General features: G+C 48.5%; 1 protein-coding gene across 5 annotated transcripts in view; it reads right to left on the reverse strand.

Annotated features, from left to right (window-relative positions):
* Window positions 1-6,082: 6,082 nt before the first annotated feature.
* LOC110494868 (uncharacterized) overlaps window positions 6,083-16,699 on the reverse strand; it is a 29,039-nt gene continuing 18,422 nt past the window's right edge. The window contains exons 3-8 of one of the 5 annotated variants that reach the window (XR_016485612.1): window positions 11,893-12,818; window positions 11,475-11,559; window positions 10,671-11,288; window positions 10,273-10,581; window positions 9,191-9,437; window positions 6,083-8,987 (exon numbers count right to left, since the gene is read on the reverse strand). Coding sequence is in view for 3 of the 5 variants with exons in the window: in XM_090195016.1 (XP_090051142.1) it covers window positions 7,264-8,987; window positions 9,191-9,437; window positions 10,273-11,288; window positions 11,475-11,583; window positions 11,893-12,818 (4,022 nt within the window). In the remaining 2 variants the exon portion in view is untranslated. Of the gene's footprint in view, window positions 8,988-9,190; window positions 9,438-10,272; window positions 11,289-11,474; window positions 11,584-11,892; window positions 12,819-16,699 lie in introns of all 5 variants that reach the window. The other 4 variants (XR_005036726.2, XM_036948522.2, XM_090195016.1 and 1 more) reach the window with 4 other exon arrangements.

A 16,699-nucleotide genomic window follows, 5' to 3' on the forward strand; every position in this document is an offset into this window, starting at 1 on the left:
CAGAGAGTTTGACTCAGCCATAGAGAGTCATTACCAGAGAGTTTGACTCAGCCACAGAGGGTCATTACCAGAGAGCTTGACTCAGCCACAGAGGGTCATTACCAGAGAGTTTGACTCAGCCACAGAGAGTCATTACCAGAGAGCTTGACTCAGCCACAGAGAGTCATTAGCTCCTTCAAATAAATAGCTGTGGATTGTTTCAAATCACAAGTGTATTTGCATATACCTATTGGGGGAAGCCAGCAGTTTAGGCCTAGCTGATTATTGACTTGGCCTAGCTATGAGTATAATCAGGCCTAGCTGATTATTGACTTGGCCTAGCTGATTATAATCAGGCCTAGCTGATTATTGACTTGGCCTAGCTGATTATAATCAGGCCTAGCTGATTATTGACTTGGCCTAGCTATGATTATAATCAGGCCTAGCTGATTATTGACTTGGCCTAGCTGATTATAATCAGGCCTAGCTGATTATTGACTTGGCCTAGCTATGATTATAATCAGGCCTAGCTGATTATTGACTTGGCCTAGCTGATTATAATCAGGCCTAGCTGATTATTGACTTGGCCTAGCTGATTATAATCAAGCCTAGCTGATTATTGACTTGTGTCTGTCAGTAAAAAGCATCTAAAATGTGTGAAGATAATGTGTCTTGAGTTTAACGCTGAGACAGGAAGAAGGGGGGGGATGTGGGGGTCTCTCTCCAGAATGCTCTCAGCTCTACAGAACGCTCTCAGCTCTACAGAATGCTCTCAGAATGCTCTCAGCTCTACAGAATGCTCTCAGAATGCTCTCAGCTCTACAGAATGCTCTCAGCTCTCCAGAATGCTCTCAGCTCTACAGAATGCTCTCAGCTCTACAGAATGCTCTCAGCTCTCCAGAATGCTCTCAGCTCTACAGAATGCTCTCAGCTCTACAGAATGCTCTCAGCTCTACAGAACGCTCTCAGAATGCTCTCAGCTCTACAGAATGCTCTCAGAATGCTCTCAGCTCTACAGAACGCTCTCAGCTCTACAGAATGCTCTCAGCTCTACAGAATGCTCTCAGCTCTACAGAATGCTCTCAGCATGCTCTCAGCTCTACAGAACGCTCTCAGCTCTACAGAACGCTCTCAGCTCTCCAGAACGCTCTCAGCTCTACAGAATGCTCTCAGCTCTACAGAATGCCCTCAGCATGCTCTCAGCTCTACAGAACGCTCTCAGCTCTACAGAACGCTCTCAGCTCTCCAGAACGCTCTCAGCTCTACAGAACGCTCTCAGCTCTACAGAACGCTCTCGGCTCTCCAGAACGCTCTCGGCTCTACAGAACGCTCTCGGCTCTACAGAACGCTCTCAGCTCTCCAGAACGCTCTCAGCTCTACAGAACGCTCTCAGCTCTACAGAACGCTCTCAGCTCTCCAGAACGCTCTCAGCTCTCCAGAACGCTCTCAGCTCTACAGAATGCTCTCAGCTCTACAGAATGCTCTCAGCTCTACAGAATGCTCTCAGCTCTACAGAACGCTCTCAGCTCTACAGAATGCTCTCAGCTCTACAGAACGCTCTCAGCTCTCCAGACAATTCTTCCACATAGATTATTTCATTGTGCAAATTGTTTTCCCTTTGACTGTTTATTGTAATAAATCCCCCATTACATATGTAACCAGTCAGGCAGAGTAAATGTTCATCTCTGTCTTTTGGTTACTGAGATGTCTGTTATTAATGCCTTGTATTACAGTCATTTACTCTTCTCAGAGTGGAAACTTTCTTTGCAGAGTTCACAACCTGCTACCCTTGTGAGAAACAACTTTGTAAATTTCACGTCAGCCTAGTGTCAATGTGTTTTGACCAGGTCAGCCTAGTGTCAATGTGTTCTGTCCAGGTCAGCCTAGTATAACCAGCTTAGTGTCAATGTGTTCTGTCCAGGTCAGCCTAGTATAACCAGCTTAGTGTCAATGTGTTCTGTCCAGGTCAGCCTAGTATAACCAGCTTAGTGTCAATGTGTTCTGTCCAGGTCAGCCTAGTATAACCAGCTTAGTGTCAATGTGTTCTGTCCAGGTCAACTTAGTGGGAACCTGAAGGCCCACAGCCTCTACAAGTTTCTCCCATAAAACCTCAAGCCTGCTTCATCTCCCACCTTCCTCCTGGTAAAGAACACTGTCCGAGTTCCCCACGGAGAACCTGAATCACCACATGAATCCCCAACGCTCTACCTCCTCAATGGCTTCCTGTCCCTTCCCGGCTGTGTATGATACCCCCTCTTCTCCTCTTCCACAAGACCCCATCACCTGCAAATAGAGACCTTTCAATATCCCGCCGTACCTTGAGAGTAAGCATAATTAATGATGATTGATCACGCCCCCCTGCGGTGTACCATGATCCACTATGTAGCGGCTCCATAGAGACTTCCCCACCCTGACCTTTGTCCACTTCCTTCAACAGCTTCATTAGCAACCCCTTCCTTTCCGATCGTATCATACGTCTTCTCCACATCACAGACAGACAGACAGACACAACCTTCTCCGTCTTCACCTGGGCCTTCTTGACCTCTGCTTCTAGGCAGACCACTGGGTCCCGTCGATTCCTGAACTCACTCTGACGTGGCCTACTCTCCAGGAAGTTGGTCAGCCTCTCTGTACGCAACCTTAAACACGATTAAGGCTATTGGCCGATAGCTTGATGCCCTCGTTGGCTCCTCCCCTGGCTTCTGGATTGGCACCACCCAGTAAACTCCATTACATTATCCAGCACCTCATCTGAATTGGCACCACTACTCCCTCAGTAGACTCCATTACGTTATCCAGCACCTCATCTGAATTGGCACCACTACTCCCTCAGTAGACTCCATTACGTTATCCAGCACCTCATCTGGATTGGCACCACTCAGTAGACTCCATTACGTTATCCAGCACCTCATCTGAATTGGCACCACTACTCCCTCAGTTCAGACTCCATTACGTTATCCAGCACCTCATCTGAATTGGCACCACTACCTCAGTAGACTCCATTACATTATCCAGCACCTCATCTGGATTGGCACCACTACTCCACCAGTAGACTCCATTACATTATCCAGCACCTCATCTGGATTAGCACCACTACTCCCCCAGTAGACTCCATTACGTTATCCAGCACCTCATCTGGATTAGCACCACTACTCCCCCAGTAGACTCCATTACGTTATCCAGCACCTCATCTGGATTGGCACCACTACTCCCCCAGTAGACTCCATTACATTATCCAGCACCTCATCTGGATTAGCACCACTACTCCCCCAGTAGACTCCATTACGTTATCCAGCACCTCATCTGGATTGGCACCACTACTCCCCCAGTAGACTCCATTACGTTATCCAGCACCTCATCTGGATTGGCACCACTACTCCCTCAGTTCAGACTCCATTACGTTATCCAGCACCTCATCTGGATTGGCACCACTACTCCCTCAGTAGACTCCATTACATTATCCAGCACCTCATCTGAATTGGCACCACTACTCCCTCAGTTCAGACTCCATTACGTTATCCAGCACCTCATCTGGATTGGCACCACTACTCCCTCAGTTCAGACTCCATTACGTTATCCAGCACCTCATCTGGATTGGCACCACTACTCCCCCAGTAGACTCCATTACATTATCCAGCACCTCATCTGGATTGGCACCACTACTCCCCCAGTAGACTCCATTACATTATCCAGCACCTCATCTGGATTGGCACCACTACTCCCTCAGTAGACTCCATTACGTTATCCAGCACCTCATCTGGATTAGCACCACTACTCCCCCAGTAGACTCCATTACGTTATCCAGCACCTCATCTGGATTGGCACCACTACTCCCTCAGTAGACTCCATTACGTTATCCAGCACCTCATCTGAATTGGCACCACTACTCCCTCAGTTCAGACTCCATTACGTTATCCAGCACCTCATCTGGATTGGCACCACTACTCCCTCAGTTCAGACTCCATTACATTATCCAGCACCTCATCTGGATTGGCACCACTACTCCACCAGTAGACTCCATTACGTTATCCAGCACCTCATCTGAATTGGCACCACTACTCCCCCAGTAGACTCCATTACGTTATCCAGCACCTCATCTGAATTGGCACCACTACTCCCCCAGTTCAGACTCCATTACGTTATCCAGCACCTCATCTGAATTGGCACCACTACTCCCCCAGTTCAGACTCCATTACGTTATCCAGCACCTCATCTGAATTGGCACCACTACTCCCCCAGTAGACTCCATTACGTTATCCAGCACCTCATCTGAATTGGCACCACTACTCCCTCAGTTCAGACTCCATTACGTTATCCAGCACCTCATCTGGATTGGCACCACTACTCCCCCAGTTCAGACTCCATTACGTTATCCAGCACCTCATCTGAATTGGCACCACTACTCCCCCAGTAGACTCCATTACGTTATCCAGCACCTCATCTGAATTGGTGCCAATACTCCCCCAGTAGACTTCATTACGTTATCCAGCACCTCATCTGAATTGGCACCCCAGTTCAGACTTCATTACGTTATCCAGCACCTCATCTGAATTGGCACCCCAGTTCAGACTCCATTACGTTATCCAGCACCTCATCACTGAAAATGGGCCAACCTGACATAGCTCATCCTGCTCAGGTGAAGTCGACCCAAGAGACAACTGGCTTGTCTGATGCCTCTTCTAATGCCTCTAAGGTATTTCAGACGGTTGCTAGGTGACCTCGTTACTGAAGACTGGCTGTTTATTTATGATTGTGTTTTGCTTTTTGTGTATAATGTTTATTTTAAATGTGTAGTTGAATGTGTTGATGTGGTTATGTGGTTAGAGCGTTGGACTTTTTTTTAATTTTACCTTTATTTAACTAGGCAAGTCAGTTAAGAACAAATTCTCATTTTCAATGACGGCCTAGGAACAGAAAAACTGCCTGTTCAGGGGCAGAACGACCTTGTCAGCTTGGGGGTTTGAACTTGCAACCTTCCGGTTACTAGTCCAACACTCTAACCACTAGGCTACCCTGCCACCCCAGTATTGTGGTGCTATCCAGGGCGCACCCTACTGGTGCTCATCTGGGAAAGAGACCTCGGTCTCAGCTTTGACTCCCTGTCAAAATAAAAGGTAAAAAAAAAAAGAAACCCAGCCTATTGCCCTCTTCACCTCTGTCATAGTAGGGTGTGTCCCCTCTCGTTCTCTCTCTCCTGACAGAGGAGAAACCCAGCCTATTGCCCTCTTCACCTCTGTCATAGTAGGGTGTGTCCCCTCTCGTTCTCTCTCTCCTTCTGACAGAGGAGAAACCCAGCCTATTGCCCTCTTCACCTCTACCATAGTAGGGTGGTTCCCCTCTCTCTTTCTGACAGAGGAGAAACTCAGCCTATTGCCCTCTTCACCTCTGCCATTGTAGGGTGCGTCCCCTCTCATTCTCTCTCCTTCTGACAGAGGAGAAACGCTTTAGCCATAGTCTCCGCTTCCTCCTCTCTTACTGCCATATCCTCCCACTGGTCAACACGGGATCCTATCCCTTCTGAACCCCACTCATCCTCTCGATCGTCCCCCACACTTCTCGCCCTTCCAATGCTAGCCTTGTGTATACGGTACGAAAGTGATCCGTCATTTTCCAGGAAGTAGCCTCGTAGTCTATTCCCTTTTGTAGAGGAGTTTTGAATGGTTTTGAATGGTCTTCATTGTAAAAACATCATCAAATTCATCTGGGAGAAGTACATTCATCCACAAACAAGAATATATTCTGAATGCTGATTGGCTGACAGCCTCGGTATAATAAAGCAATAAGGCCCGAGGGGGTGTGGTATAGGCCAATATACCACCAAGTTTATAATATTTCACAAATTTGATGATAGAATTGTCAAAGCCCGTTCAAAAAAAGATGGGGACAGGACCCCCGGAAGCATGAAGCAGGACGACGCCCCTGATTACCGCTGTAGCGAATCGGAACGCAAGCTCACGAGACCTCTGGATGGTTGTACCAGGCTAGATCCTCTCCACTAAAACCAGAAACCACATATGTTGAGAGGTGTCGTAATAGTGGCATGCCGTAGTGTAAATGTCATCAACAACACGTGCCGACTGCGGACAATGAAAGGACTAGCACATTCACTATCTATACTTTTATTTCCATTGTTCACGTAACATGATTATGACATCACGTGACATGATTATGACATCACGTAACATGATTATGACATCACATCCATATCAATATTCCACAAACACCTCATTCTGAAATGATTGTCCACACACACACACACGCTTCTTTCAGCAATATCCTACTTTCTAAAACAACTAACATCGTTTGCTAAGATTATGAACATTGATATTAAAAGACAAGTTATTGTAAAGTGTTAAGAACAGGGAAGAAGAGCTACTCTACGGACTACAAACCTAATATTTGGATTGTTGCATAATTAGCATATTTAATCACATGAATTAACCATAATAAAATAGAAAGAACAATGAGCACTTTATTAAAAATGTTTATAGACACCACCGGCTCGTTTGCTCATGTCATTTCTCACGTTGGATTGACTGATGTGTGATAGTATGTTTTGTTTGTCTGCTTCATACCGTTCAGTCTGCTGTCGTTATCCACCTTTTCATGCTCTTCTCTTTCTGTTTTTTATAGTTTAAATGTATTTGATACAAATTGGCTTAATCTTGAAACCATTAACCTTTCACAAAAACATTGCTCACTTAAAATAAAAAATACAATTCTTGGAAAACATGCATCAGTGTGCAGATATATATATATGTTTTTTTAACATTATGAGGTCATCATTGTTCATCATTCCCAGTCTAAACCGGCACCTCGTTAGGAGACCAACGGGTCGGTCATCAAGCGGCACTCTTTCAATCATCACGATTATCCACCCTACTAGCATCCACTAACTGTAGAGGCTCCTCCTCTTCATCTTACTAGCTTCCACTAACTGTAGAGGCTCCTCCTCTTCCTCTTCACCCTACTAGCATCCACTAACTGTAGAGGCTCCTCCTCTTCATCTTACTAGCTTCCACTAACTGTAGAGGCTCCTCCTCTTCATCTTACTAGCTTCCACTAACTGTAGAGGCTCCTCCTCTTCCTCTTCACCCTACTAGCATCCACTAACTGTAGAAGCTCCTCCGCTTCACCCTACTAGCATCCACTGACTGTAGAGGCTCCTCCTCCTCTTCACCCTACTAGCATCCATTGACTGTAGAGGCTGCTCCTTCTCCTCTTCACCCTACTAGCATCCACTAACTGCGGAGGCAGCCTCCACTTCTTCATCATCATCAATACTTATGGAATACTCTTCACATCTTTAGTCAGAACCTCTTCAGTTTTTGTGTTCTGATGGATCTTCTTGTGTCGTCCCAGCTTCATAGAACTGGTGAATGTCTTACCACATTCGGCACAGCTGTACGGTCTCTCTCCTGTATGAGATCTGTTGTGTATCGTGAGTTCAGAAGCTTTTCTGAAGGTTTTCTCGCAGACAGAGCAGGAGAAAGGTCTCTCTCCCGAGTGCGTCCGTAGGTGTTCTTTCAGGCGCCCTGCTTGAGAGAAACTATTCCCACACACAAAGCAGCAGTGGGGTTTTTCTCCTGTGTGTAACTGCTGATGTCTTTTTAAGGCAGAGGAGAAGCTGAACCGCTTGTCACAATGGGGGCAGGGGTACGGTTTCTCTCCAGTGTGTACTTTCTGGTGGTCTTGCAGATGTCTTTTCTGAGTGAACTGCTTCTCGCACACAGTGCAACTGAAGGGCTTCTCTCCTGTGTGGATCCTCATGTGTAACTTGAATGCGGACAACTTCTGGCAATCTCTCCTACATATGTTACAGGTATAAGGACTCTCCCCCATGTGGACTTTGCTGTGCGTTTTGAGGTACGACGCAGTAGTGAAGCGCTTCCCACACACAGAGCAGCAGTGTGGTTTCTCTCCCGAGTGCGTCGGGTAGTGTTCCTTCAAACGTGACAGTTGAACAAAACCTTTCCCACACACTGTGCAAATGTGAGGTTTCTCTTCTCTGTGTAACTTCTTGTGTCTATTCAGAGCTATGGTGGAACCGAACATCTTGTCACAGTCTGAGCAACCGTAAGGTTTTTCAACTGAATGCACACTCTCGTGTCTTCTCAGATGTCCTTTGTGGTTGAACTGCTTCCCACACACAGAGCAGCTGTACCTCAGAGCTGTATTGTGGTTCACCTGGTGTTGTTCAGTTTCTCCTGATGTTGACGGACTCTCCTCTTCCTCGGAACTCGGAGGATTGAGACGAGGAGGATCCAAGTCCAATCCAACTTCTTCTCCATCAGAATTGATCAGAACACCAAATTCCTCCTCCTCCTCCTCATCTTCCTCATTCAGTCCTTCGTTTTTAGCATTCATCTCTGGTGTTTGGTTGTGGTTGTCAAACTCAACAGGTTGTGGTAGTCCAGGTGGTAGATGGGTCTTCTGATGTTTCCATAGGTTGTGGGAACTGGTGAAGCTCTGGCCACATTCAGTGCAGCTGTAAGGTTTCTCCCCTGTGTGATCTCTGTGGTGGACTTTAAGGTCTGCTGGTCTTGCAAAACTCTTCCTGCATACAGAGCAGGAGTAAGGTTTCTCTCCTGTGTGCGTCCGGAAATGTTGCTTCAAACGCGATGATTGGGTAAAACTCTTCCCACACACAGAGCAGGGGTAAGGTTTCTCTCCAGTGTGTGTCAGCAGGTGTATTTTCATGGCTCCCAAATGGGCAAACTTCATCCCACAGGTGGGACAGTGGTAAGGTTTCTCTCCAGTGTGTGTTTTCAGATGTGCTTTCAGGTGTCCCTTCTCACGGAATTGGTTTCCACACAAAGTACAGGGGTAAGGCTTCTCTCCTGTGTGAATTCTCATGTGTTTTTGTAGCGCCGATAATTTTTGGCAGTCTTTTCCACACACTGAACAGCAGTGAGAGCTCTTAGCGTTGTGATTCTCCTGGTGATGTTCAGGTTCTCCTGATGTAGAGGGACTCTCTTCAATGTCAGAACTCTGACTGGGATTATATCCTGTGTGAAAAAAATTGGAACAGGTTAAACAAAGCAGCAGACGAGTCAAGAGAAAATCCCCAGGTTTTACTGAAATCCTGGCTGGAGGATTCCGGATTTCCTGTTTATTCCCTGCTGATTCCAGGAATCTTCCAACCAGGATTTCTGAAAAACCTGGGCATTTTGGGAAAGTTTACCTGACTCACAAACTCATCTCAACATACCAAGAAGAGAAGGATCCCAGTCAATTTCTTCTCCATCAGAATTAATCAGCCCAACAACTTCCTCCTCCTCCTCTTCTTCCTCCTCTTCTTCTTCTTCCTCCTCCTCCTCCTCCAGTTCTTCAGTTTTAATCTTCAGTCCAAGTGTTTGCTCCTCCTCTTTCACGTCAACAGTCATCCCTGCAGATTGAGTGGAGGCTTCACTCTGGCTCTGGTCAGAAGGCAGAGACTCTGTGGGTTTGTGCCCAGCCTGGTGAGAAAATAATAAACGTTTATTTAGGATGGAGAATAACAATCAAAATGGTGCAAATGGCCTTAAAATGTTATTTTTGGTCCACCAGCGACTAAAATGTCTTACCAGCTAAACTATTAATATCCTGCTTAAATGACACCAACAAAACACAAAAAAACAGATGTGCATGCTTTGTAATGTTTCAAACAATACATGTGTTGCTAGTAAAAAGTAATGTGGTATTTAGTCCAATCACTTTTTTGTGATCCCGTTAAATCAGCCAGTGAATGTGCAGGGCGCCAAATTCAAACAGAAATCTCATAATTCAAATTCAGCAAACATTCAAGTATCTTATACAATTTTTAAAAGGTAATCTTGTTGTTAATCCCAACAAAGTGTCCGATTTCAAAAAGGCTTTACAGCGAAAGCACACTAAACGATTATGTTAGGTCACTGCCAAGTCACAGAAAAAAACAGCCATAAAGCAGAAATAGAGCTAAAATTAATCACTAACCTTTGATGATCTTCATCAGATGACACTCATAGGACTTCATGTTACACCATACATGTATGTTTTGTTTGATAAAGTGCATATTTATATCCAAAAATCTCATTTTACATTGGCGTGTTATGTTCAGTAGTTCCAAAACATGCAGTGATTTTGCAGAGAGCCACTTCAAGTTACAGAAATACTCAACATAAATGTTGATAAAAGATACAACTGTTATACATGGAACTTTAAATATTGGCCCTATATGAAGGCCCTATATGAAGGACAAAAGTTGAGCTTTAATGAGAGGACCACAGCAACTTGGACAAAAGTTGGGTTGATAGGATAATAATTTCCACCGACCTTGACCAGTATATTCGGGAAGACAGCAGCATCTTGTAGAAGTGGAATCCCACTCCCAGTAGCCTGGTTAAGGCTCACAGCACCACAGATCCCTGAAGAGTTACGCTGGTGTCTCAGTAGGTTCTCAGAGAGCGAGAACCTCATTCCACACCCGGAGCACTGATACGGTTTCTCTCCAGTGTGAACTCTCTGGTGTTTCAGCAGCTTTGACTCGATAGTGAAACTCTTCCCACATTCGGTGCATTGGTACAGGTTCTCCCCAGTGTGGATTCTCTGATGTTCCTTCAGCTTGGTTGAAGTGGAGAAGCTCTGGTCACAATGGAAACATTTGTAGAAGTTGACTCCAGTGTGTGATTGGGCATGTATTTTCAAGGACACCAGTTGAGCAAATCCCTTACCGCATTCTCCACATTGGTACGGCGTTTCTCCGGTGTGGAGTCGTTCATGCTTCACAAGTGTCCCAGATAGAGCAAAGCGCTTGGGGCAGTAGGAGCAGCAGTAAGGTCTCTCGCCAGTGTGCACTCTCTCGTGGTTCTTCAGCTTGGCCGCAGTGGAGAAAGTCTTTTCACAATGAGCACAGAGGAAAGGTTTCTCCCCTGTGTGTGTCTGTTGGTGAGATTTTAGGTGCGCCAACTGAGAAAAACTCTTCCCGCACTCGGGGCAGCTATAAGGTTTCTCACCCGAGTGCAACAACTGGTGTCTCTTCAAGTCTCCCATGTGAGTAAACCTGCTCCCGCAGTCAGAGCAGGGGTACGGCTTCTCTCCACTGTGCACTTTCTGGTGCGTCTTGAGGTTTGCGGCTTGGGAGAAGCCCTTCCCACACACCATACACTCGTAAGGCTTCTCTCCTGTGTGTGTTCTCTGGTGTAGCATTAGTTTGTAGGAGCTGGATAGTTCTTTTCCACACGTTGAGCAGATGTGAGGGCCCAGAGCTTTGTTGTTCTCCTGGTGTTGGTCAGGTCCTCCTAATGTAGAGGGACTCTCCTCACTCTCAGAGCAATGGTCAGGTCTCTCTGCTGTGGTAAAGAGGTCGTATGGATAAGTGAGCACCTTAAATATGTTAAGATTTGAGACTGTCAATAATATAGATGTTTCTTAATTTGGGTAATTGGAAATACACAATTTATTTAAATTTCCTAAAATAAAGTAAACGTGAATGTGTAGGCTAACCCATACCTTAATAAATTAATCTTTGAACTCACCAAAAGCAGGATCTTCCTCCTCTTCTTTTACTTTGACATCTAGTACTAGACTGAGACCAGACTCCTCTACAACTGTGGGTTCAACCTGGTTGTTTTGGTCAACATAAGCCTAGGGTTAATAATCAGACAACTCATTCAGTATAATATGTCAACAGCAGCATTATTCTTAGTTATATTGTGTTAAGGGCCTTAATGACTGGTTTAAGGGTGCAAAATTCCAGTAACTTTCTTAAAAAATTCCCAGGTTTTCCAGAAATACAGGTTGGAAGATTCCTGGAATCAGAAAGAAATAAGCAGGAAATCTGGAATCCACCAACACAGATTAAAAAATAAATAAACTTAAGAAAGAAAATAAATAAGAAAGAAAACAAAGACAAAATAAATACAAAATTGCACTGGATACACCATATAAACCTACCTTACTGGTACCATCCACAGAGGTGGCCTCCTGCCGCTGTGATCCACCCTGTATACCTTCATGGATACGACGACGGTGACTGGTTCTATTCGCTGACGAGGAGAAACTCTTCCCGCAGTCGGCGCACTGGAATGGTTTCTCTCCGGTGTGAACCCTCTGGTGTCTTTTAAGGAGTGACGACGACGAGAACCTCTTCTCGCATTGAGAGCAGTGGTACGGTTTCTCTCCGGTGTGCTGGCGCATGTGTATCTTTAAGGTCCACGGCTGAGTGAATTCCTTCCCACATTCTGAGCAGCTGTACGGCTTGGCGGTACTATTCGCTTCGCTTATATGGGATTGTTCATGTCTTGTTAGAGAGCTTGGGAAAACAAAGGTCTTTTTGCAGGTGGAACACTGGTAAGGTCTCTCCCCCGTGTGCATCCTCTGGTGCATCTTGAGCTCTGCTGCAGAGTTGCAGCCCCTTTCACACTCAGAGCATGGGAAAGGTTTTTTCATGCTGAGTCTCTGCTTCTCTCCGGCGTGCGTCATCATGTGGACCTTCAAGTGCCACATTCGCGAGAAACTCTTCCCACACACAGAGCAGTGGCAAGGTTTCTCTCCGGTGTGTGTCCGATGGTGTAGTTTTAACTCTCCTTGGCTGACAAACCTCTTCCAACAGTTCTTTTCCGGGCAGATGTACGGTTTCTCTCCTGTGTGCAACCTCTCGTGTGTTTTGAGGGTCCCCGTATCACTGAATCTCTTCCCGCACACAGAGCAAGGATATGGTTTCTCTCCTGTGTGTGTTCTAAGATGTCTCTGTAGTTTTGATGGGTGAGGAAACTCTTTCCCACACTCCGGGCAGCGGTAAAACGTCTTCTTAGCTGTGCGATTCTCCTGGCGTCGTTCTGCTGATGCCTCGTCACTAGAGCTGGGGTTTGGACTCTCTCCTGTTACAACAGTACGGATAAAACAAGAGTTATGGTGCGTCCCAGATGCTACCCTATTTCCTATATAGCACACTACTTTTGACCTGGCCCTATACAGGAACTAGGGTATCAATCTACTGTAGCGCTCTAGGTTCATGTATTAAACTAATAAATCATCTCCTCGAGGGGCATTAAAGTATCGTCAGGGGGATTTAAAGTATTGGCTGTGGGTAGGAGGCTGTGGGTAGGCGGCTGTGGGTAGGGGGCTGTGGGTAGAGGGCTGTGGGTAGGGGGCTGTGGGTAGGGGGCTGTGGGTAGGGGGCTGTGGGTAGGAGGCCGTGGGTAGGAGGCCGTGGGTAGGAGGCCGTGGGTAGGAGGCCGTGGGTAGGGGGCTGTGGGTAGGGGGCCGTGGGTAGGAGGCCGGGGGTAGGGGGCCGTGGGTAGGAGGCCGTGGGTAGGGGGCCGTGGGTAGGGGGCCGTGGGTAGGGGGCCGTGGGTAGGGGGCCGTGGGTAGGGGGCCGTGGGTAGGGGGCCGTGGGTAGGGCGCCGTGGGTAGGGGGCCGTGGGTAGGGGGCCGTGGGTAGGGGGCCGTGGGTAGGGGGCCGTGGGTAGGAGGCCGTGGGTAGGAGGCCGTGGGTAGGAGGCCGTGGGTAGGAGGCCGTGGGTAGGGGGCTGTGGGTAGAGGGCTGTGGGTAGAGGGCTGTGGGTAGGAGGCTGTGGGTAGGGGGCTGTGGGTAGAGGGCTGTGGGTAGGGGGCTGTGGGTAGGGGGCTGTGGGTAGGGGGCTGTGGGTAGGGGGCTGTGGGTAGAGGGCCGTGGGTAGGAGGCTGTGGGTAGGGGGCCGTGGGTAAGGGGTTGTGGGTAGAGGGCCGTGGGTAGCAGGCTGTGGGTAGGGGGCCGTGGGTAAGGGGTTGTGGGTAGAGGGCCGTGGGTAGCAGGCTGTGGGTAGGAGGCTGTGGGTAGGAGGCTGTGGGTAGGGGGCCGTGGGTAGGGGGCTGTGGGTAGGTGGCTGTGGGTAGGTGGCTGTGGGTAGGTGGCTGTGGGTAGGAGGCTGTGGGTAGAGGGCTGTGGGTAGGGGGCTGTGGGTAGGAGGCTGTGGGTAGGAGGCTGTGGGTAGGGGGCCGTGGGTAGGGGGCCGTGGGTAGGAGGCCGTGGGTAGGGGGCTGGGGGGGATGTGGGTAGGAGCTGTGGGTAGAGGGCTGGGGGTAGAAGGCCGTGGGTAGGGGGCTGTGGGTAGGGGGCCGTGGGTAGGGGGCTGTGGGTAGGGGGCGGTGGGTAGGTGGCTGTGGGTAGGAGGCTGTGGGTAGGGGGCTGTGGGTAGAGGGCTGTGGGTAGGAGGCTGTGGGTAGGGGGCCGTGGGTAGAGGCCGTGGGTAGGAGGCCGTGGGTAGGAGGCCGTGGGTAGGTGGCCGTGGGTAGGTGGCCGTGGGTAGAGGGCCGTGGGTAGGGGGCCGTGGGTAGGGGGCCGTGGGTAGGGGGCTGTGGGTAGGGGGCTGTGGGTAGGGGGCTGTGGGTAGAGGGCTGTGGGTAGTGGGCTGTGGGTAGGGGGCTGTGGGTAGGAGGCTGTGGGTAGGAGGCTGTGGGTAGAGGGCCGTGGGTAGGGGGCCGTGGGTAGGGGGCCGTGGGTAGGAGGCCGTGGGTAGGGGGCTGTGGGTAGGGGGCTGTGGGTAGGGGGCTGTGGGTAGGGGGCTGTGGGTAGGGGGCTGTGGGTAGAGGGCTGTGGGTAGGAGGCTGTGGGTAGGGGGCTGTGGGTAGGGGGCTGTGGGTAGAGGGCTGTGGGTAGGGGCTGTGGGTAGGGGGCTGTGGGTAGGGGGCTGTGGGTAGGGGGCTGTGGGTAGGGGGCTGGGGGGTGGGGGGCTGTGGGTAGGAGGCTGTGGGTAGGGGGCTGGGGGGTGGGGGGCTGTGGGTAGGGGGCCGTGGGTAGGAGGCTGTGGGTAGAGGGCTGTGGGTAGAGGGCTGTGGGTAGAGGGCTGTGGGTAGGGGGCCGTGGGTAGGGGGCTGTGGGTAGGAGGCCGTGGGTAGGGGGCTGTGGGTAGGGGCCGTGGGTAGGGGGCTGTGGGTAGGGGGCTGTGACATAAATAAAATAGCAATATATCTGTCTTCTGTCTCAAGACAATAAATAACCATCAAAACCATGTAAAATAGGCAAACATTTATTTTAGGGATTAAAAAAAAAGAAAAAAAGTTGGATGTGTCTGAATAGGACTTTATCGCCCCCCCCCTAGTGGTGAAGGAGACATGTCGATGAAAGTTTGCATCACGTGGAATTAAAATCGCCCCGGCAACAAGGAAAGCAGGTCCGGGACCAGGCTAATTAATTGACCACATGGGACAATAAAGCTGGAATCTTTAATGGTGAAACTAAAGACGTTTCTGTAAACAATCAACACTGTTCTTTTCCCCTCAGACATCATTACAGCCAACACTGTTCTTTCCCCCCTCAGACATCATTACAACCAACACTGTTCTTTCCCCCCTCAGACATCATTACAGCCAACACTGTTCTTTCCCCCCTCAGACATCATTACAGCCAACACTGTTCTTTCCCCCCTCAGACATCATTACAACCAACACTGTTCTTTCCCCCCTCAGACATCATTACAACCAACACTGTTCTTTCCCCCTCAGATATCATTACAACCAACACTGTTCTTTCCTCCCTCAGACATCATTACAACCAACATTGTTCTTTCCCCCTCAGACATCATTACAACCAACACTGTTCTTTCCCCCTCAGACATCATTACAACCAACACTGTTCTTTACACCCTCAGACAGACATCATTACAGCCAACACTGTTCTTTCCCCCCTCAGACATCATTACAACCAACACTGTTCTTTCCCCCTCAGACATCATTACAGCCAACACTGTTCTTTCCCCCCTCAGACATCATTACAGCCAACACTGTTCTTTCCCCCCTCAGACAGACATCATTACAGCCAACACTGTTCTTTCCCCCCTCAGACAGACACCATTACAGCCAACACTGTTCTTTCCCCCCTCAGACATCATTACAACCAACACTGTTCTTTCCCCCTCAGACATCATTACAGCCAACACTGTTCTTTCCCCCCTCAGACATCATTACAACCAACACTGTTCTTTCCCCCCTCAGACATCATTACAACCAACACTGTTCTTTCCCCCTCAGATATCATTACAACCAACACTGTTCTTTCCTCCCTCAGACATCATTACAACCAACATTGTTCTTTCCCCCTCAGACATCATTACAACCAACACTGTTCTTTCCCCCTCAGACATCATTACAACCAACACTGTTCTTTACACCCTCAGACAGACATCATTACAGCCAACACTGTTCTTTCCCCCCTCAGACATCATTACAGCCAACACTGTTCTTTCCCCCCTCAGACATCATTACAGCCAACACTGTTCTTTCCCCCCTCAGACATCATTACAACCAACACTGTTCTTTCCCCCCTCAGACATCATTACAACCAACACTGTTCTTTCCCCCTCAGATATCATTACAACCAACACTGTTCTTTCCCCCCTCAGACATCATTACAGCCAACACTGTTCTTTCCCTCCTCAGACATCATTACAGCCAACACTGTTCTTTCCCTCCTCAGACATCATTACAGCCAACACTGTTCTTTCCCTCCTCAGACATCATTACAGCCAACACTGTTCTTTCCCCCCAGACATCATTACAGCCAACACTGTTCTTTCCCCCCCAGACATCATTACAGCCAACACTGTTCTTTCCCCCCCAGACATCATTACAGCCAACACTGTTCTTTCCCCCCTCAGACATCATTACAGCCAACACTTTTCTTTTCCCCCTCAGACATCATTACAGCCAACACTGTTCTTTCCCTCCTCAGACATCATTACAGCCAACACTGTTCTTTCCCTCCTCAGACATCATTACAGCC

This window comes from Oncorhynchus mykiss, chromosome 13, assembly GCF_057628025.1.
Source record: "Oncorhynchus mykiss isolate SJ-2025 chromosome 13, ASM5762802v1, whole genome shotgun sequence".
Lineage (NCBI taxonomy): Eukaryota > Metazoa > Chordata > Actinopteri > Salmoniformes > Salmonidae > Oncorhynchus > Oncorhynchus mykiss.